The following is a 23,080-nucleotide window of genomic DNA, read 5'->3' as shown; positions in this document are numbered from 1 at the left end:
CCACCAGTAGGTGGCGACAAAACTCGTTGCACCGCCGCTGTAGTTTCTTTTGATCGTCTCATAATTAGAATTATCTGCGTGTTTCTGTAATTTAAACGATGAATCGGAGCCTACATCTGGTCACGGTGGGGGAGAAACAAAAGCAGAAGTGATTTTCTTTTTTTTTTTTCTTTTTTTTTTTTTTTCTAAAAGCTGGTTCCGGTTTGGTTGTCGGGGACACCTGTGGAAAGCCAGTGAGGTTAGTTCCTCTGGGCTGCTGAGGAGGAACCAGGCGGTGATCCTCATCACTCTCACCATCAGCATTAAAAAAAGAAAGAAAAGAAAGAAATAAAAAAATAAATCAGGTAAATCTCAGAAAAGTACCACAGAGAATGTTCTGAAAGTTAAAAAAAAAAAAAAAAGAGAATGTTTTAAAGTGATATCATCTGGTATTTCACGGGTGCATGAGAGTGAGAGTTTTACAACAGGGGGGCGGGGTCAGGGTCGGCCGGGGCGGGCGGTGCTTTCGCTCGCCCATGCCCCCTTCTGCCCTCTCGGCTCGCTGCGGGGGGAAGAAGCGTGAACTTGAACGCTGCTGTCTGCTTCTACACCCACTCAGTGCCAGTCCAGGCGGAGGCCAGTCTGTCTTATCTGTCCGTCCCCGCCGGTCGACTGTCGGTCAGCTTATCGGAGCCGGAGCAGCTGGAAAGGAGGGGAGGGTCTGCTTCTAGAGGGGTTTGGGGACCCAAGAGAGGTGCCAAACGACGCGACGCGATGTCCAGGCGCAAACTTGGGAGCCGACCGCAGCACCTGAGCGCAATTCAAGGTAAGCCAGGGGGGAACACGTTGGAGTGGGATGCTTTCATTTCATTTGGTCTCCTTTCTAGATGTGTATATATTGTGTAAAAAAACGAAAGGATCTGCTTGTTTTGTTATGGTTTCAATTTACGCACATATTCGTATCTAATTATAAAACAAATACCAAACTGATAATTGATAAGCTGGTTATTCTCAAACAGGAGGGATCCTATGAGTGTGTTATTTTCCCTCCCCTTCCTATTTCTGTCTAATGTCCCGTGAGTGAATTAAAGTCCGAGTTTTTGTATGCTGGAGTTTCAGGGGACGTGTTTGAAGAAGCGCTCATATGTAATGTCCGCGTTGTTTGTCCCGATGAGCGTCGCTGCTGCAGCAGCTCCCATAGAGGAAGGACCGGTTTATTGGCTGGCTCTGCTCAGAGGCTACAGGTCCGAACAAGATCATTAATTTATGTTTATTTGGAAAGGTTGGTCTCCTGACTCATCTGCAAAAAAAAAAAAAAAAAAAAAATCATAATAAAAAAAAAAAAGCTCCTAAATACAAGTCATTGCGACGTTTTTGGGTGAAAACAATTAAAAAGTAAAGCTAAAAATATGATTAGTTTGAAATTGATTCCACTTTGACGCGCTCGAAGGAGGAAATAAGGACAGGGAGCTGAGAATAATTTGTTTTTTACAGTTCTCCTCTGGAGACCAGTGGTGCGTGTCTGCTGTGACCACAGGCCCTGACTCAACCCTGCGTGCGCGCGCGGGCGCGTGTGTGTGTGTGTGTTTGTGGGGAGCGCGCACGCGTGCGGGCATGCGCGTGTAACCGCGCCTTGCAAGTCTGCACAAACAGCGCAGGCCTGAAACAGGAAAGGTGACATTTCTGAGCAACAACTGCTGAGATCCGACTTCAGACTGTACTGTCTGTACCTGTCCTGTACGGATAGGCTGCCCAGCGTGGGCAGGTGGATGCAGGTGTGCCCATGACCGGTGTTGAGCAATAGACCCCTGACCCCCCCCCTCCCCTCCCCTCCCTTCTTCCTCCTCTCTCTACCTGCTTTGAGCTCTGTAAGTTTACTCAAGCTCTTGGGGGGGGTTTGCTTTAAGCTATGTCCACAAAGACAATGTGGTTGTATTTGAAGCTGAAAACCACATTAGATTTGTCAGCTTCTTAACCCCCCTGCTGCACATTAGCGTGAATGCAGGAAAAAAAAAAAAAGAAAAGACATGCCTACTCTTATCTCAGACACCTTCAGTCACTTTTTTTTTTCCCACCGCCCTCTTTTATTGCAATCCACTTCCTGTTGAGAAACTCCCGCTGCATGTGGCTGGTAAGGCAACGTTTTTCTCTGTTGAGTGAAAGGTGAACTGCTCAGTCGTGATCATACACTTTTTTTTTTTTTTTTTTGCTCTCTTTTTAATTCAGTCATTTCTCTACCAGAGTGCAAGTCATTTAATCAACAGGGGTTTGTTCCTCAGATGGGCCGTTGGGTTCTGTACGCTGCACCCAGCCGCCCCAGCCGGAACGAGCGCAGATCTGTTAAAGGAAGTGGTCAGTGTTGGCTGAGAAGACTGGCCTCGTTGAGCTTATAAGTGAAACTAGCACTTTCAATCACCAACGTTGTTTGCTTGTTCCATTGAGGTCAGCTCTGCTCTTGTCTCTTAATTTGGAAGAGCAGGCCCAACAACAACACCATGTGCAGCATTTTAAGATTTCACCTGATTCGGAAAAAAAAATTTGAAAAATAAACTCCAATTATCGTCCCCTAAAGACAATGGGCAGAGGGAAGGAGGCTGTCACTTCTTTTTGGAGACGGAGTCATGGGTACTTATTTCTGGTGCATTTAATGAACACATGCAAAACATAAATAGATAAATAAAACTAGATTTTTCCGTATTTGACGTGAAAAGAAGTTTTTGATTTCCGATCTCTGGCTGCTTGGTAGATTTCGGATGAAATGATGATCACAGAAAGTGGATTTTTCACGTGTCAGGGATGCATAAATGATCATTTCACTGTCATTGTTTTTGATGTTTTATGTACAAGGGTTGAAGGAAGGAGGGTTTTCAGATGGCTGCTTTGGTCTAATTGTCTAAAGCTCTGCTTTCTTGTTCACTGTGAAGAAAAACAAACCAGGATGAGTCAAATTTTAAAAGCTTGTGCTTTAATTTTTTAAATATGTTAAAGATTTTAAGCAGAACCCAGATTTTTCTTTTTTTTTTATTACATTTTAGCCCCCAGCTTCAGTGCGCTGTAATTAGTGCACAGCTGTAAAGTGGAAGCAAAATGATTTCCCTTTTAACAAATAGAAATTCAAAGAGTTTCTTGCATTAGTGTTTAGCTTCCTTTATTCTGATACACCTAAATAAAATCCAGTGCAGCAATTTGCCTGCAGAAGTCATCCAGTTGGTCAAAAGAGTCCAACCTTTGTGTCGTTTTATCTCGGTATAAACCCAGCTGACCTGTGAAGGCCTCTGCGGTCTGATGGAGAACACCAGAGAACAAACGGCATCATGAAGACCAAGCAACATGGCAGACTGGTCACGGAGAACAATGTGGATAGGTCTGTGAAGGAGGGAGGTTCTTGAATAAGATCCAAAGCTTTGAGCATCAATCCATCATCTGATATGGATAGAGTGACGAGAAAAGGAAGAGCGTTCATTAGAGACACACCCAGGAGACTCATGGTAACTCTGGAGGAGCTGCGGAGATGCGCACCTCTGGTAGGAGAATATTATATGGGGCAAAAAATCGAGCTCTCTACAGATCAGGGTTTTATGTAACTATAGCAAGGAGAAGGAAGTTGTGGAAAGAAAGCAAACGTCCACTTTGCGACGTGTCAAAGGAGCTGCTTTGGTCAGATAGGACAAGAATTAAACTTTCGGGGCCTTTTCACACCATCCCCGGTGTGAAAGGTGGAGGTGGCAGCATCGTGCCGTGGAGATGGGATGATGGACGGAGAGGCTGCAGAAGGCCTGGAAACCGATGCTCATGCATGCTCTCCGTCCAATCCGACTGAGCTTGGGCAAGTTCTTTTTACGTTTTTGCAAAGAATGAGCAGAAAAGAGTCTTTAGATGTAAAAAAAAAATGTAGATGTTTCCTTTTTTTGTATTCTTTTGGTATTCTTTTTGATCCATTGTATATATGAAGATTCACTGTATATAACTGAATGCACCTTCCCTACTCTGCACCTTCTTGTATGAGCCGATGTGACGAGTGAATTTCTCCATTGTGAGATCAATAAAGACCATCTTATCTTAAAAAGCTGGTAGAGACGTAACCCAGGAGACCTACAACTTTAAATTACAGTAAGAACTTCTGCTTCCACTTCACAAGTATGAGCCTTTTCTGCTTGTATGTGCTTTTCCATCACTCAGAATCCTAATAAAATACATTCACAATGTGCGGTTGTAACGTGACAAAACCTGAAAACGCTTAACGGGTGTGAATACTTTGTTTGGACACTGGCGTTTCAGCGCCGCAGGACACCGGCGTTCTTTTACTTCTGTTTTAAAATAAAATAAAGTTTCTCTCCTCTTCCCCTCAGACCCAGATGGACGTGACATGGCGGAAGTCACAGACTCATCCGGCGACCACCTTCCTCCTCCCCCTCCTCCTCCTCCTCCACAGGTTGGAGGCCCTGAAGAAGGCCGTGACCTGCTAACCTGTGGCCAGTGCAGCCAGGCCTTCCCCCTCGCTCACATCCTGGCGTTCATCCAGCACAAGCAGGGCGGCTGCGTCTCACAAAGCCAAGCCGGCGGCGCCGCTCCCCCCTCGCCCGCCAGTCGAGCCGGGCGCCAGAGGGTCACCGGCGTCGAGCCGAAACCCGGCTTCATCGAGCTCCGAAGAGGGGCTTCCAGGGACCGGTCCTGGGGGGAAGAGGCCGGTCTGGGCGTGAAGGCGGGGCTCGGCAAATCAGGTGAGGCCCCACAACAAGGTGGCAGGTTGCTAATGAGTGACTCTGTGTTTCTTCTTGTTTTTTTTTGTTTTTTTTGTTCCTGCCGTCCTTTTATTCATTTAAAAGCGCTCCTCCTCCCTCTCGAGTCCAGCTCATTAACTAGCCGTTGCCATTAGCGCACCCGTGTGAGTTAGTGACGCTCGGGCTAATTGTGTGGAAAGGATAGGCGTCAGGAACATTCAGAGGGCACCGACGGGTCCCCCAGGGCCCCCGGGCCGAGCACCTGAGCTCCTTCCCATCTCCCTGGCTCTCAGTCTCTAAGGTGGAGTGGCCAGGTAAACATGTCCCTTCCTGCCTGTCGTCCTCTCGGCTCACACGTTTCATGTTGCCGAGGCCGTGCGCTGCAGACTGAAGCGGCCGGAGGAGCGGATCAGGCGGTCCTCCCTGCCGCCATGACACCGTAACGGAGGACGTTGCGTCAGCCGTCTCCCGCTGTTGAGCCCCCGGGCTGCTGAGCCACCTGAGCTCCTGGGAACCTCCTCCTCCTTCATCTACCGCTTGTTTTTAAAAAAAAAGAAAATATCCAGGGTCTTGTCTCTCTCCTTGTTCTGCCTTAAACTGCGTAATATGTCAGCATCCCCCCCCTTTTTTTTATTTATTTAATTTTTCCCGAAAGGCTCTTTTTCTTCACGCTTCCCCCTGCTTCCTTCACTGAAGATGAAGCAAACATGTGACTGGGGCTGCTGTGATGCCAAATATAATGTCACGGTGGGGTAGATCAGAAATCCCTGAATCCTCATTAAAATCCCTTTGAAGAATTTTATGTAGCAGGATAAAAAAAAAAAAAAAAAATAAAAAAAAGTGAGTTGATGGGTTTCTGGCAAAGGTCACAGGCGTCAGGTTGCGAAATGAATGTTTGCGTCTTGGGGCAGGTACGAATCCCCCTTTTACACGGTTTTTCTTTTTTCTTTTTTAAACGCTCACACACGCTCTGGCAGTTCCTTCCTTTGTGTCAACGCTCGAGAGGACGCATGCATGCAGCATTTCCGTCCGTCCACAAGTTTGCCTCGCTTTTTTTTTGTTGTTTTTTTCTCAGCAATTTGCAGCCTAACAAACCTGCCGCAGGACGACCACGAGGGGATGAAGGGGGGGGCATTGCAGGTTGTGCATAATGCAGGAGATAAGTTTGGCTAAAAAAAATTTTATTCATGGATGTCGTTCAGTTTTTTTTTTTTTTTTTTTTTTTCTTGTCTCTACCCTGAGATGAAATGTCTGTTGTATAGAGTTGAAAAGGAGCGTCTGCTGACCTCGTTGGAGGGTTTTACTCCTGAAATGACTAAGGGAGCAGAAAACGGCAGATCTCTGTTTATTCAGAGCGGCGAGGATGGAGGAGAAAAAAAAAAAAGGGGGGGTGGTGGATTACTGAAGAGCCGCGTGCATCTGTCTTATTCCTTTTTATTTATTCTCCTTGTTTGTTTTTTTTTTCTCTTCTTCTTTTTGCGCCTTCCCCGTTTCTTCCCCCGCATCTTCAGCACACTTTCGCTTTGCCCTCTTTCAATCCCCCTCCTCTTCATCTTCCTCTCCCCTCTTCTTTTCTCCTCCCTCCACCTCCCAGGGGAGAAGAGATTCTGCCTGCTGCTCGTTAGCGCTCCCAGCCAATCTGCATTTTTAATTAGTAGTTATTGCTTCTGCTTAATATTCAAGTGCTACCCTTGGCCAAATGGGAATCCTTACAAAAAAAAAAAAAAAGGAGGAGTGAGCGGAGGAAAGCGAAACCGGACGGGTATTGTGTTTCTCTCCAGGACCCCAAAACAAAAGCCACCCCCCCCCCTCTCAGCACCAGCACCACCTCCTTTTCCTCACCCTCAGCCTTAGGGAAAGATTTGGTGGTTTTTTTTTTAGGGGGAGTCGAGGTTGGAGGATGGGTCTCAAGTACAATTCGGAGGGGTGACACATTTTGCTGGTGTCTCGTGCTCCACTACCAACACACACACACACCCCCACGCTACATTACAATCTTTTTTATCTAATTCTCTCTTTATCTCCCGAGCCCTGACCTACCTATCTCTCTGTTTTTCTTCCCCTCTCTCGCTCTCCACCCTATTTTTTTTTTCTCCTTTAAGTACTATCTCAACTTCTCCTAGGTTTCTCCTCAGGCTAGGTTAAAGGACACGAACACCGCAGCTTCTCTCATCTCCAGAAAGAGGGAGGGCAACAAGGGGAGGGGGTGGGGGGGGGAGAACGAAACAGTTGCTCTCTTTTTCATCTTCAATCACCCCCCCCCCAACCCCATCCTCCAATAAAATACAGAAGGATTTGACTTGAGGAAACATGAAAGAGGCTTATACCAGAGTCTGCTTTGAACCTCTCCAAAAAAAAAGTATAAAAAAGGAAGGAAAAAAAAAAGAAAAACAGTTTTCCCCTCAATTTGTGGATCTTCTCGCCAGTTCTGGTTAATGCAGAAAGGCCTCATTTGTCAAGCAGGCTGAGTCAGAGCCCGATTTGCATAAAGCGTTCATTTTCGGCGTTCTGCTAATTAACAATTTGCAGCTTAATTGGCGAGTAGCTCTCAGTTAGGAGACAAAGCTATAAAATGAATATATATAAAAAAATACTTCCAGATGTACTTTATTTCATGGCTGCTGGCCCTCTGGATCCTCACTTCTTTTCCACTTTACATTTTTGTGCACCTTCATCTTGCTACTTCCCTCATTCGGGGGAAGTTCCTCCACACCGAGATCTCCACCTTGCTCGCTTTGCCTCTTCCCTTGGTTAGGTTTCAGCATCCTCATTCTCATGCACAGCTCTCATAAATGAACAATGCTTTGAATAAACATTTCAGTTTGACTGCTTATACCTAAAAGGGATTGTTAGCAGTGATCAAACCATCAGAAAATATTCAATCTCTTTATCACTTAGAGCTGACCTTAGGTAGAGCTTGACTGCACGCAGCTGTGTTTACAGGCAGCGGCAGGAACACACAGTTCTTCAAAATGGTCCTTCTTGGCATCTGTAAATGAGGACGGTACTCCAAAGCATCGGTTTGTTGTGTTGCACTGACTTTATTTATTTTGCACCCTCCCTGATTTTATGTGAAAGAAGACCAAACGTTCCGGTCTGAAAAGCGAAGCCCATGTTTAGGTTCCTACTCTTCTCCAGATGTGGGCAACTTGTCGTGATTTTAAAAAAAAATGAAATCAGCAAAAAAAAAAAATACAAACCATTGTGGTTGTATTCCATTTCATGTTTTCATAAAAAATAAATGCGTTTGAACATTAAAATGTTTTTGATGCAAAATTAGGTCAGTTAAGCTTAACAAAAGGGAGCTACAATCTTAATAAGAAACATTGCTATCTGTAGTTATTAGTCTTAACTATTGAGTGCTTCTGAAGAACAGGTTTGACTTGAGGTGTTTTTTTTTTTTTGTTAAAACAAAAAAAGGAAATGCAAGAAAGACACGATAATAAATCACACTTTTAGAATCAAATAGCGTAACTAGAACCTCTCCAACAACACGAAGCAGGTTAAAATTAAAAACTTAGAAAAGCTATGTTCTAATTTCTAATTATTTTTTTTTTTGAGTCCATAAGAACTACAGTGATGGTTATTATCCATTAATGGACAAAACGTGGAACAGTGCTGAGCCTTCACAGGAGGGGCTCTATTACCAAAATTACTCCGAGGTTGTTAACCAGTCCTTGAAGTCTCGTCTCACATGTCCCAAAAATAACTTGAGGATTGCCAAGAGTTTTGGGATCCCCTGAATTCTGTTAATATACAAGAAAATTTCGAAGGATGCAGCAGGACAATGACCTAAATCAAACCTGCAAGTTCACCTCTGAATAGCTAATAAAAAACGACAACACACCAAACAAGTCTGGACTTTAACTAGGCCAGACTATAAGTCCAGTTGACCTTAACCAGGACGTTCATGCTCAAAAGCCGTCTAACGTTGCTAAATCAAAGCAATGATCTGAATACCTTATTTGGTCTTCATTATAGAAATCATCTTTTAAAAACAGCATTGCTACTGTACTCAGATTTCTGTTGCCTGAAATGGAAGCTCTAAGGTTGTAATTACTTTTTCTCAACATAATTTATCATCTGGAATCACCCCCAAATTTTCGCTTTCTGCATTTTCTATGTTTTCTATTTGCTTAATGTAGTTTGTATCAAATATTATTTATTTGAATTAAGAAATATGCGAAATTTAGTAAATAGTTTTATGTGTCTTATGGAATCATGAACCAAACTATATGTATTATCAGCGGGCAAAATAAATGTTAACGACTTTGATAAAAACATTGGCTCTAATATAGAACCTTGCGGGACTCCAAGCTTTTAAACTTGGGGAAATGATGTTGAAGCTAAAAAAAAGCAATGACTTCAGCTGTCTAACGATGCACAAATTATACTAAAGGGAGAGAAAACTGATATGACTGTATAAAAAAAAAAGATTATGTCCGTGGCCTCCGGGATTTGTAAAGGAGCAACTAATTTACTGCAACATCTTGGATATTAATGGCTCAGTTTTCTATAATGCTGCTTCCTAAGTGGATATTAGTTTGTAATTTCTTTTTCCACATGGAGTGCAGATCTTTGTCTAAACATTTTACCGTTTACTGTCGTCCACTAATGCGGTCTTTTGTTTCTTTTTCAGGAACGGACGAGCCTTCGTTTTTCACCTGCCTTCAGTGTGACGGTGTGTTTTGTTCAGCCTGGGCGCTCCTGCAACACGCTCAGCACACGCACTCCTTCAGCATCTACCAAGAGGACGAGGAGGACGATGCATACATGGGAGGAAGAGAGAACAAACCCACAGCAGCCGTTCTTGACCCGCGCCGCCTGAACCAAGCTCTCGCCTCCGCCTTTCAGCCCTCGGCCCTGCGGCGCTCCCACCAGAGCCACGCCACCTCGGCCGGCCTCCAGGCCATGAACTTCTCAGTGCGGCTCAGGGAGCTCGCTGAGGGGAACAACACCGACGGCAGCTATCCCACGGGCCCCATGTTGTCCCCGTCCTCGTCTCCGCCAGCGGCTTCCACGTTTCCCCAGACCGGCACCCTCCAGGCCGACTTCCACTGTGAGCTGTGCAACCAGAACTTCCACTCGCTGCGCGCGCTGTCTGCCCACCGCCGCACTCACGCCTGCGACCGGCCCTATCACTGCGGCGTGTGCGGGCAGGCCTTCGCTCAGAGCGGCCAGCTGGCTCGCCACATAAGGAGCCACCACAGGGTGACTGCAGGCGGAGGAAGTGGATGCGAGTCTGTGGAGACGGGCGTAATGGAAGAGGATGTCGGGAGGCAAGGGGTTAGCGGCAGGCTTCAGGGGGCGGGGATGGTGGGGAAGGAGCTGGACCTGACCCTCCCCAAACATCCCTCCGTAGCTTCAGGTCTAATGCTGTTAAACTCCCAGCTCAGACCGTCTGACAGGGAGCTACTGAGGCTATACCAGCACCACAGAGCCGGAGGTGAGGAGGCGGCGGAGGGGCAGGGGGAGCCGCAGCCCGCCTCCCCCTGCGCGAGCCCCTCCGAAGGCTCCCTGGAGAGCGGAGAGACGGGCGGGAGCGGCGAAAGCGGCATCGCCAGTGGCAACTGCACACCCAAGCGCCCGGAAATGGGCGAGAGGGCACGCGGAGTCGGAGAGTGGGAGAGCGAGCGGGTGGAGCTTGTCGAGAGGGAGAAGGAGTGGGGCTCGGGCGTGCAGGAGTGGCAGAGGGACTTTGAGCGGAGGGGCGCCGTGGGGGGAGCTGCCACGGCCGGTGCGACCGGCAACTCTGCTCCCGGCTCCACCGGGAAGAAGAAGAAAGACGAGGCCTGCGAGTTCTGCGGCAAGCAGTTCAGGAACAGCAGCAACCTGACCGTGCACCGCCGCAGCCACACGGGCGAGAGGCCGTACCGCTGTGGCCTCTGCAACTACGCCTGCGCTCAGAGCTCCAAGCTGACGCGCCACATGAAGACCCACGGCGCCCAGGGGGCCAAGGCCTCCTTCCTGTGCCAGCTGTGCGCCGTGCCCTTCACCGTGTACGCCACGCTGGAGAAGCACCTGAAGAAGGTCCACGGTCTGAACCACGCCAGCGTGGGGGCTTACGCGCAGGCCAGCGCTGCGGATACCTTGGCCGCTCTGAGGGCGGGAGAGGAGACGGGAGCGGCGGCGGCGGTGGTGGTGAAGATGGAGGAAGACGAGGCGAGCTTGGAGAGCAAGGCGCAGGGCGACGCCGTGAGAGACATGGATGTGGAAGAAGGCAGAGCGAGTCCAGCTACAGGGGAGGATCTCCCATATGAGAGCGGTGCAGAGGCGAGCCTCGCTTTGGCTCACTGAAAACCGTCAACAAAATCGATTTAAACCGGCGCAAAGCAAAGACGCCGCGTCACAGTCGGCGGCGGCAGGTCGCCCCGGCGCCCAGGCCCGCTGCAGCCAGCAGTTGTTCATAATCAAATGCAAAGCTGCTGGCTGAAACTAAGTGCCTACAGTTCTTCAGACCGCAGAGAAAAACAAGTCCGTGACATTCAGCAGGGAGATTACCATACCTCGTGAACAGGAAGTGAACTGCCGCGGTCCACACCAACACAGGAAACCGATCACCATGCTGCAGCGCAGAATGCAAAAAGAATAGACGCGTTTCATGTGAGCGACCGACTGGTCAGACGGAGACGCGTCGTCCCTATCAGAACAGATGCTGACTTAAACAAAAAAGAGCAATATTATGATATGCAGCACTGATGAGTAGAGAGAGAGAGAGAGGTCAGACTGTGCTGTTCTCTGTGGAGAAGACCTTTTAAAGACTTTGGAGCAGTAAGCGCGCGGCTGAACTGAATCCAAACACTGTCCGCCTGTAGTTTGTCACTCTTTTTTTTTTTTTTTTTTAAAGGCGCTTGCTTGTCACAACACTTGTCACTTAATGTTTACAAGGCTGACGGGGCTGAGCGAGGCTCTGCTCCTGACTTTGTGAATAGATGCGGCAGCAGCAGCAGCGGTGGATTGAAAAAAGTTTACACACCTCCTGTTAAAATGCCAAGTTTCTGTGACCTGAAAACGACGAGACCGCGACAGATCATTTCAGAACGTAAATGGGTGTGATTCAACCGAAAGACGACGACGTTGTGTTGGAGGGAGGAATGGAAACAGAAAAAGAAAAAAAGAAATTCTGTTTGCAAGAGAGTGCACACCCTTAACCGAACGTTCAGTTTCAACGTTCAGTCTTCTTTGATAGGAGTCACTCAGCGTCTCAGACACCGAACTGGTCATATTGGCGCGCCGTCGCTTTTCTTATGGTGAAATTCGTCCTTCAGGCCACCGCAGCTTCTCCAGCTCTGCGAGGTTTGGGCCAGAACTGCAGGTGGTTTGAAAGGAAGCGGTCCTGCCTGTCACCGTTTGGTCCAGACATGAGGAGAATACAGTAGGTTGTTGTCCCAGTAGACCCGTTTCAGTCTTTAGTCCTTTTTATCGGTAATGGAGAAACCTCCAGTTTTAATAATCCCACTGCTTCACATCTTCCCCAATTATTGCTGACTCTCTGATGTCGATGCTGTGTAGCTATACAGTAAAGCTTAAAATTATTCATACACTTCGCAGAGTTTCTATTAAAAATTATTGGTATTCAACCAAGACGTCCTTTTGAAATGAAGTGAACTGGGAATTTGTTTAAAAGATAATCATGTGAAAGAAGTATTGATTTCTGAAGTTTATTTACCTTTGGTAAAAAAATAATACATTTTTTCTCAATTACCAGTGAAAAAAAATCATGATTACAGAATTTAAACTCTTATTGCTCAGCAGCTTTTTGCATGTTTCCTCTGATATTTTGTTTATTTATCTGTTGAGCTCCAAGCCTCTACTGTGGGAAGGCCTCCTTGCCATCACCCTAATCTTTAGCTCCCTTCACAGATTGGCAAAACGTGAACATGATAGACAATCTAATCACTTATCTCCAATCAGAATAAGCATGTTGGTCAAATTACTTTAACCCCAACCCTAAATCTGCCCTTGTGTGTGAATAATTTTAAATGTTTTCTATGGATTATTATTATTATTATTATTGTACCCTTCTCCTAACCTGAGATCCTTGTTAACGGATCGCCGCGGCTTCCGCTAAACGTCACAAAATTCCTGTTAGGACGGCTGATATTGATGCGAGGTGTGAACTCAAGAAGACTGAATGCTGGACTGGAATCAAAAAGTTAGTTTAATGGTGTGCACACTTTTGCACCCATTTTATTGCAGCTTATTTACCATCCATTGCCCCTCCTGACCAGTTTGTATGTTTTTCAGGTGAATAATTCAGGGTACATGTTGCCTTAAACTGCTGAAATTATTCTTTTAGATCTTAAAAAACTGGTATTTTAACAGGATGATGTGTAGACTTTTTTTTAAAAAAAGAAAAAGAAAATCCACTGCTCATGGATCATGTTGTCTGTGCTTTTCTAATTTTTTATAAATGTGAATATAGAGACTTTAAAGTCTCATCTGCTGATGTTTTGTAAGATTAGTTTCTATGCATAAAAAAAATAAAAAGCCAGCAATTTTTACATACATGTGAAACGGGTGCGTATTGTTTCCCCTCTGTACTGTTGTGACGGTAATTCCTCTCTTTTATAGTTTACATGGGTAAAGTGCTGGACTGCAGCGGGAAGCTAATGCATGTTTCGTAGCATAATTTCTGTTGCTAGCTGTCTTTGGATTCGTCCTAATTTATGGATGCTGCATGTCGGTGGTTCCTTTGTTTCATGGCTGAGCTACAGGGTTGAGGGAACGTCAGCCTGCCAAGCGAGCACTTAGGCGTGTGAGTTTTGAGAGGGTGTGGAAATTAGCTAATCATCAATGGTCATAATCATGGTGTAGTTTCTGGTTCTTTGCGACCAGTTTTAAAACCCAAGTTAATCTTCACAAAAATCCGCTCAGTTTGACAGTAAAACCTCAAGGAATATGTACTTTTTTTTTTTTTTTTTGACCTCTGAATCCATTCAGGTCGTTAAAACTGTGTTTGTGTTTTCTGTTTAAAAGCGATATAATGAGTGAGCGCAGTGTAACTGTTCAGGGATGATATTGTTGTGTGTGTCTGTACATATATATATGTGTATATATTGATATATATATTATTTTTTTTCTTGCTGTTCTTGTTGTGGATACTTGCCTGCCCCTGTTACATGTCACCCACTTTTTCAGCACGGCTGAAATTTTCCTTCTTTCTTTCTTTTTTTTTTTTTTTTTTTAAATGCCCAGAAGTGTCTGTCACTTCCACGGTCTGTGAAAAGGATGTAATTTTGTTATTGACCTCATGGCTCCACCTCAATAAAGAATTGAGGTAAAATATTTTCTGTAGTTGGGTCTCTTCCTTTATTGTTTTCACATTTTTACTGCAGTGGCATGCAGAAGTACTCATGCTCCCTGAACGTTTCCCAGTTCGTCACTTTGCGTCCGCAAACTTCAATCTGTCAATGTGACGCACAAACGCAAAGTAGAGCACAGTTGTGAAGTAGGAGGGAATTATTCCTTTTCAATTATTATTAGAAATGTCAAAAATCGACTGAGTTAACGCCTTGTTAAAACAGCTTTTGGGAAACAGCTCAAGCTCAGTCATGTTGGATAGAGCGTCCAGCCTTCAAAGTCTTGCCACAAATTCTCAATTGAATTTAGGTTTAGACTTTGACTAGGCCTTTCAAACACATGAATATGCTTTGCTCCAAACCAAACCCACTGCTGCCCTGGCTGTGTGCTGTGGGTCGATGTCCTGCTGGAAAGTGAACGCTTGTCTCAGCCACAGCTTTTCTTCCAGCGCTGTCCTGAGTCCATCCCCGCAGCCTGATGCTGCCACTGCCATGTTTCTCTTTGGGGGCGGTATGTTCAGGAGCTCGTCCCGAGTTGGGTTTCCTTCAACCATAGCATTTTGCATATAAGCCTAAATGTTTAAGGTTGCCCTCATTAGACCAGAGCACCTTTTCTTACAGTTTGTGTCCCTTACATTGATGAGCAAACTACACGTGGGACATCTAATTCTTTTCTTTCAACAGTGTTTTTTCCTGTTGCCACTTTTCCATTAAAGGCCAATGCTTGACTAATATTTCCCCTTAATAGTTTTTCCACCTGAGCTGTTTGTCTTCACAGCTCCTCCAGAGTTACCACGGGGTCTCTTGGCTGCTTCACCGTCCAATGCTCTTGATGAGGCTTGCAGCTGTGCCACTCTTTCCGTTTTCAGATCGTGGACAAAGCAGAACTCTGAGATGTTCAGATGTTGGGGTATTGCTTACAAAGCTAGACTCCACTTTAAACTTCCCCACGTTGTTCTCCCTATGCCTCTCTGCTGTGTTCCTCGGCCTTCATGATGCTGTTTCTCCAGTAATGTTCTCTAACAAACCTCTGAAGGTCTCGCGAAACAGCCGGATTCCCGCTGAGACGGAGATAGACGGAAGAGGACTCTTTTTTTTTTTTTTTTTTTTTTTTTTTTACGAATGAGACGACTCTGGGGGGGCAGCTGGTTGCGGTGGGTTTTATTTGGCGGCAACGGAGACAAATTAATTTGGTTCCACTTCATAATTATGTGTTGGCCTGTGACACAAAATCCCAATAAAACAGACTGAAATTTGTGGTTGGAACGTGATAATGTGTAAAAGTTCATGAATACTTCTGCAAGCGTCTGTGTTTTATTGTGTTTTTCTTGTCGGGATGTGGTGTTTGTCTGTATGGGGGGCGGGGGGGTCTTTCTCTGAGGACCACACTCTGTGCTGACGTTTTAATTTTTAATGTCTATGTTTGGATCAGGGACCCTCAGCCCTTGTTTACATCCTTCTGATGTTGGAGGCTTCATCTCCAAACACTGTAACACAGCTCGACTGGGGATGTGGCACTATGCACGGGACTGCATGCATTCATAGTGAAATTCACGCAAGCTGTGATGGGACAGGAGTGACGGGGATTTCTCAGGATGCGGGACTGTTATGGTGGAGGGGGGGGGGGGCTCAGTTTGTTGTGAAGCATAGCAGGGTCTGTGGAGGTGGTTGGGGGTGTATCAAGGGGTTGGGATAATTGCTGACTCCATTCTACGGGCACAAAAAAAAAAACACCCGCACCAACATCTCTGGTCTGAACCCCACCCCTCCTAAATGAAAATGAAGTTCTATGATCCCACTAGCTCATTAACAGCAGGTTCGTTAATGAGCTTTCAACAGGGTGGGGGGCTGGGGAGATGAAGAGGAAGGTTAGGCGTCTGGGTGGGTAGGGACGGTGGGGGGTGGGGTTATTGCACCAGATGCACACATGCCCACTCCCACCAATTACCATTGTGTGATTGAGAGGAAGGAGGAAGTGAGGACAGCGGGCCCTTGGTTCGTTTGAGTCCACAGAGACGAACAAAAAAAACATGAGAAGGAGGCAGAAGGATGCGCCGGCCGGGCAAACGTCCCCCGTCTCTGCCTGCAAGCTCCTCGGTTCAGTACGCTGGGCGCCACAGTCAGCGCCATTTGGTGCTCGCATGGACCCAATTATGTGAAGGTAAGGCGATACGGTGCACAACTCAGCCCGCCAGGGCCTGCGGCAAATGGATATCTTCTTCCCTGCGTGCCCTTTGTCTTCCTACCTTCCACACCTACCTGAGCTGCTCTCAGGCCGGGATTGTGGGCGTCCGACGCAGCCAATCGTAGCGTTGGCAGTTCAGCATGGCAGCCAATGAGTGCGGGCAGTTCTTTCTCTGACCAGTGGCTGCCCCCCCCTGGGGTGGGTGCTGGTAACGTGGACTTTGAGATCTGCGAGTCGGTGTGACGATCCAGGGAGGCGCTGCGGGCGCTCAGCAGTAAAAAGCAGTGGGAATGTGCGGCTCACAGATTAACAGGTTGTTGCATAATGGAAGCAGTGAGGCTATTGTTGCCGCTTTCATCATAGATGTTCCTTTACTGTGATGTGAAGCTGACCTTTCAACCCCTTTTGGGCTGTTTGCGCGCAGTAATCTTAACTGTTTTCACCTCTGCGCCGAATAATCTCAGAGACGGATAGCAGCCAACACATCAAACGAGTGGAAACACAGAATCAATCCTCAGCAAAGTTATGTTGAGTCAGAATCAGTGATTCTGGATTACTTGGGCAGATATGCTGCATTTGTGTTTGCTTTAACAGTCGTGGTGTTTACACTTAACACAAACCTTTAAAAACGGCATAGACTGGGTTGACTGGCATTTAAATGAATGCAGATTAAAATTGTACATAAAGGGGTCCAGTCTTTGGATTATTTAATCCTCTACACAGTTTATACAACAAGAGGTTTCATCATTGTGTCTTAATTCTTCACTCTGAAGTGCAGGACTGTGCAAAACTCTTGTTCCAACCCACTTTTCTCCCAATCAGCCCGACGTCACTGACCAATCTTTTAAAGTATCCTTGATTAACAGTTCTTGACATTTTACCCTATTTTTATTCCAGCGTCTGACCATTTTATTTTTTTTGCTTCTTTGGCAAGCCTCCCAACTGTGGCCACAGTCCTTTGTATGATGCTTCTTCCTGTATTTACTGAGATTTCAATGCTGCTGGGTCATATATTACTGTGTGATTACTCTAACTCAGGCTTCTGCCCAAATGCCTTCAAACGCGCACGTCAAAAAGAAAAGTTTAGCTCGTTCCATTCTCCTAAACCTTATTTCCAGGCAGTTTTTTTCCATTTATGAAAGGTACAATTCTTTCTCTGTGAACTACCGTATCACAGCATTATAGGAGCGCCGCTATCTTGGCTCTTTTAGACATTAGTGCTGATTTGGACACTTTATAGCACAGCATCCTATTGTCACAACTGGAACACTGGGTGAGTATTAAAGTAACTGATCTACAGCCGGTGACTGGGAGTTTCTCAATGTATGGAGACAATTTGTCCTTAGCATCAGAATCAGAATCAGACATACTTTATTAATAATAATAAGACTTTAATAATCCCAGGGGGAAATTGTTGTTTCAGTACAATCACCATAACATGAACAAACAAACATCACAAACATTTCAGGGGGAGACGATTTACTGAGGCCTTGCTGCCAAGGTCACCACGCGGTGCCCACAGGGCGCTGCTATTACCCTGTGAAAAGATAGAGGCCACAAAAAAAGGGAAGGTGAGAGGGTAAAAAACATAACTCAAACTTTATCCTATACCAGGATACAGTTTGAGATATCAAAAAACCTCTTGCACAAAAAGCACAAATAATACGAGACGCATATAGCAGAAGGATAACATTGTAGATTTGTTGTGTGTAAGTTCATCAGTATTCGTGAGCATCAGTTATGTGTGTCTGTATGGGTGAAAGTGTTTATATTTCCGTGAACACTCTCCAGAGGCCATTGTCCTTGATGTTATCAGCCGGCCAACAGTTCAGAAAAGCATCCACAGGTGTCAGCGGGGAAGGAGGGAGCGGGGGGAGAGTTCTGAGCAGTCTCAGCCATAACAATCCAGGGATTACATTGATAAGGGAAGGCAGAATCCAAATACTTTATTTGGCATAGGCAGCACCTAGAAGTGGAGTCCCCCACAGCATGATGCCGCCAACCCCGTGCTTCACAGTGAGATTCACCCGTTTTCCTTAAAACGTAACAATGCTAATTATGGCCAGGCAATCTTATTTTAGCTTCATTAGACAACAGGATATATCTCCAAAGCTTAGGGTTTTTGTCTGTGTGAGCATTTGTAAACAGTCATCTGTCTTTTCGCGCACCCCTTGGAGTTCTCTCTTCTTTCTTTTTCAGTGTTTTTTCAACCCATGTAGGTGTTTTTACAGTGATGTCGTCTCAACTGTATTTTACGTTGTTCATTTGCTGTAAATATAAATATTTTTTTCATTTGTCCTCCACTTGTCCTGAGAAAAACTGCCAAGGTCCAGAGAAATACCTTTAGAAACACTACTGAGCGAAAAGACTGCAGACCAAGGCTCATTGAAAGCAAAGAATCAAAAGTAGAGAGACGGTAAAACTTTTGCACACTCTTCTGAAATTCAATTTGTCATCTTAGCTCTTTAAACTTAAACTTATCCAAAATGTGTTCCTAAAGCATCATCAGCGTACTGAAGATACACAGAAGCCCAAACCTGATGAACAAAGAGATATTATATGCTGCTTCATCTTCTATAAACCAAACTAATGAGACAATGGACTGAAAATCTGTAAATAGAAAACATATGTGTGTTAAAGCCCTTTTTAATGTACAGTGATTAACTTATTTTTTTAATTACACAGCACAATCTGTGTAAGACATCTTGTGTGACGGCACCACTCGTCTTCTCCAGTTAGAGAGGGCGATGCTGACGATGAAGACGAAGCTCATCTGCCCATACGGGAATAATTAATAAAGGCAAGAGAATAAAACACCTGCTTGGTAAAAACATGACCAAAACAAATGCAAATAGGCAGCGATTTAACTCAAAGGACAAAGGTATTTTCTATTAATGTTCCTCTGGACTTTGCGGACAAGAAAAGCTATTTTAAAGTCTTTGTACTACACATGTCAAGCAAATGGAGAGGAGGAGAAGCATTTTTATTTTATATCACAAAAACTTGACAAGTGCATAACTTTAGTTTAGTATTACTTGACTGAGATCATGTACATAGTAATATATAGGGAGTCTAATCATGAACAAAAATCCAGTTTTCTTCTTATTTTTGAGTAAAAGAGATCATTCTGGAGTGCTCTGTATTTGTAAAGATCTGCTATATTAGGTAAAACTACAAGGTCAATTTTGTTCTTCAGCAATACCACCGTTTTTTAGGAACATTTTAAATGTCTAACATCAGAAACTCGCTTAGCAACAAAAATCCTCAGCAGTTGTAATCTTCCACCTCCTATGAAATCAGCATTAGAAACATCGAGCATTCACATCCAATCCAGACTTAAAACTGATTGTTCCCCGAGCCGTCTTCTCCTGCCCCTCTATGAATACTTATGAGAGCTCTTCTAAGACCCAACCAGAAATTCAGATTAAATTTAAGATGATTAGCTCTGAAAATTCAACAACAAAGGGGCTGCATGAGCTGTGTGTTTGCTTTGCTATGGGGCAGGCCTGTGGCAATGAGAGCCTCTCACTGGTGTATGAGGGGATGGTGCTTTATCATGTAAAAAGCCAATTAACTGTGTTTTTAATTACATTTCTCATGGTATGCTGTGCGAAGCTTCCAGTCGTCTCTGCAGACCTTGCCCTGTTGTCTTCTCGCGCTTCCTCCTCCTCCTCAGCTACTCTGAGGAGGAGGAGGAAGAAGCCAGAGATTAAAGCAGGGAGAATCAAGAAGGGGAAAAAGATGCTTTTGTACGCGGTCAGAAAAACCGCAGGACGGGGCTCTTTATCCTCGCACGTTTCCCACAATTCCCACTTTCTCCGAGCCGCTCCTCCTCCCACCTTGACCGCAGTGTGAAACCTGAACCAGGGAATTACACCTGCTTTGTCTCTCCTTCATCCACAGAGCCTCCGCCCCCTCACCTCTGGTGGGGGGAGAGGGGACAGGGTCCCGGGCCGAGCTGCACGCATCCTGGTCCTGTTGACAGGAGGAAGTCAACTGGTTTCTCTTTTTTCACCAACAAAGAGAAAGGCATAGGTTGGGTTTATCCATCTGGTCGGTTTAATCTAAAGTTTTTAGACCAACAAATCACAATTTTTATTGAATCAGACAGAGAGGAACTGACTTTGCTGTTATTGTACATCTGTGAAGAGAGATTGTGATGCATCGTCTGCAGTAGTCACAATGGTGAGGTTGTGACCTAAGTTAGATTTTTAGTTGATCACTGTCGATTATTTAAGTAACAGTGGTTTTCTGTGTTACGTTTTATTTCACTGGGGTTATTATTCAGGGTTCAAGAGAAATACAAAAAAATATATGCCATAAAGACAATATTGTCTCGGCAAAGCTGTCAGCCATTCTTGATATTACTGTCAGGTTTTCCTTAAAAATTAAGGAGCTGTTAGTGGTCAGTAACATATTATATTTTCTCATCTGCCAGAACACGTACTGTAAGAAACAGGAGGTAGCTGGTTTAAAAAAAAACTATATTTCTTATGTAAACAAACCAGCTTTTCTAAAATCTTCCTTCGATAATGTAATGCTGCCTCTTCACACATCGTGACTCCTCGTGACTATCTTCTGACCAGCCACCATCCGGTCAGCGCGCACACACACACACACACACACACACACACACACACACACACACACACACACACACACATGAACCACTACCTAAGGCTATAGCAGGATGGGGCAGAAACAACTTCTTTTTGTATGCAACTAATTATTACCCACCCTTATATTCTCTAAAGTGGTCAAGAGCTGATATTTGTCAGCTTATTAAAGCTTAGCAAATAACCTTGCATACAACATTAATCTCTTTTAATGAAAATCCTGATTTAAAGAACAACTTTGACTGCCAGTGAGTAAAAAACAAAGGAGCAATGTGTTCTATTGTACTAAACTTATCTAAATTCTTTCGTTGTAGTTTAGCTTTTCTTTCTCTTTATAGTTAAATTACCTGTATTATTTCAGACAATTTCCTCCAATAGAGATGAAGAAAAGAGGTTTGAGCTCCGAGGTGACCTTTCCTACTGCTCATCTTTCTAAGGTAAATTAAAAATCCAAACCAGGGATTCAGCGCGCTAAGAACCACACAATAGCAAGACATTTTTATTCTGATCATTTAAGACAAATATAAATCTACATCTCACACTATTACAACTAAAAAATGTTTCAATAGCTGACATCTGTTTATGTATGTTGGTAAAGCCATAGTGTCTTACAGATTGTATTTCTTTTCTGGTCTTTTCTCCCTCTAAAGAGCCATAAAGGTCTTTTCTTAGCTAAAAGCGTTACTGAGTGGGTCAGTAATACACCTGATAGCGTAGCCCTGAAAAGGAAAGACACAGGTTTTATGACATTAGACTGATCAATTTACTGTGATTGAAATTGCATCATGAATCGTGTAAAGTGAGCAGTAAAACACACTTTTGTATCATTACGTAAACTTGGCTGAATAGACATCGGTTAACTAAACATTAGAGAAATCTAATCTGCTCACCATCCTTTGACTGTAGAGCTTTTAACCTACAGAATCTGTATTTCTTTAATAACAGATTAATGTGACATTCATTGAATAACTAACATACAAGGACGATATTAGAAATTGCATAACATGTATTTATTGTTCAGTAACATAAAACTTTAACGTACACAATAGCCGTCTCATCATTTAGCTTTTTTTTCTTGTTAAACTAAAAACATTTATTGATCATTTATGGATTTAAAAAAAACAACTACAGTAGAAAAGGAGAAAAATAGTAGAAAATGAGGTGGATCATTACAACCTACTAATTAATTAACTTTAACAGACCTACAACATCCATATTTGTTAGTTATATTGTTAGTTATTAAACTTTATAAAAAAAACTTGGTTAAGACATAAAGCTTTAATTTCACAAGTGTCAAAGTTTCTAAAGTTAACTCCACATGTTTGGGATAATTTTAAACACTATTTTTGTCAGGTTTGAGTACTTTTTTTGGTGAGATATTTGAAGATGAACTGTTTTTATGTGAGACTGAAGAGTGATGACAGAACAGATGACCAAGGTAATACCAGGTATCAGACCTAAACATGTAGATTATCCAGGTAAACATTTTAGCTTTAGTCGACTCAAGTCACTTTATGTGTGGATTTGTTGAATCAGGTGTTGTAATTTTTTCCAACCAAATTAAAGTGCACCATGTAAATAAATTTAGTAATTTTTTGCATGGCATACAATACAGTCTACAACTTTAAAATATTTTGTACTGAATTAGAAATAAAAAAAATTATGTGGAACAGAAAAGGTTCAGAGTAAATAAAAACAGGAATGTTAAGTAAATCACAGTAGAAAAAAACTAAACTCCACTTCTAAATTATATAAATATTGTTATGTTATTGTGCTTAGATTTGTTTAACCTGGTAAAATCCCATGGAGATTAAGCAAATATTTGTTGTAATATGAAGGTAGCCAATGCATAAGATAGCCAATTAGTAAATACATGTAGATGGAAATGTATGATATATTTATGTTTGAATTAGTCTTTTACAAGAAAGTGTAAATTCAGTGAGCAGCAGTAGTGCTGCAAGAGCCCCTGCAGGCATGGAGGCGGTGAACGGTGGCAATAAGGAGTCAGAGCAGGAACCTTCTGGTACTAAACACACCTGCAGGTTATAAGGCTAAGCTGGTGGTGGCGTGGTATGAAATTGCAGGCCTGAATTATTGTCCCAGTCCGCCTCTGACGGGAATGCTAAACTAATCTGAATCCTTTAACAAAATGAAATGATTGAATAAATAAATAGATTGCCAGAAAGCATAATGCCCCCTGATGAAAGACCCAAAGTTGCTCCCTGTCCACCACAGATGAGAGTCACAGTGCAGATGGAGGGGCTGGCTGCCTGGTCA

General features: G+C 44.1%; 1 protein-coding gene across 1 annotated transcript; it reads left to right on the top strand.

Annotated features, from left to right (window-relative positions):
- Positions 1-457: 457 nt before the first annotated feature.
- Positions 458-13,988, top strand: znf296 (zinc finger protein 296). Its single transcript, XM_012881202.3, has 3 exons — positions 458-805; positions 4,329-4,700; positions 9,340-13,988. Exons 1-3 carry the CDS (start codon positions 754-756, stop codon positions 10,995-10,997), a joined length of 2,082 nt encoding a protein of 693 aa, XP_012736656.2. The 5' UTR covers positions 458-753; the 3' UTR covers positions 10,998-13,988.
- The last annotated feature ends 9,092 nt before the right edge of the window (positions 13,989-23,080 follow it).

This window comes from Fundulus heteroclitus, chromosome 18 (assembly GCF_011125445.2).
Source record: "Fundulus heteroclitus isolate FHET01 chromosome 18, MU-UCD_Fhet_4.1, whole genome shotgun sequence".
In the NCBI taxonomy this organism is placed as follows: domain Eukaryota; kingdom Metazoa; phylum Chordata; class Actinopteri; order Cyprinodontiformes; family Fundulidae; genus Fundulus; species Fundulus heteroclitus.
The sequence above is the reverse complement of the archived record's forward strand: the minus strand, read 5'-3'. Positions and strand labels throughout refer to the sequence as shown.

Excerpts from the sequence above, each read along its gene's own strand:
- znf296 (XM_012881202.3), top strand. The coding sequence starts at position 754 with ATGTCCAGGCGCAAACTTGGGAGCCGACCGCAGCACCTGAGCGCAATT. Across the intron at positions 806-4,328 it reads GCACCTGAGCGCAATTCAAG|ACCCAGATGGACGTGACATG; the intron begins GTAAGCCAGGGG and ends TCTTCCCCTCAG. Across the intron at positions 4,701-9,339 it reads GGCGGGGCTCGGCAAATCAG|GAACGGACGAGCCTTCGTTT; the intron begins GTGAGGCCCCAC and ends TTTCTTTTTCAG.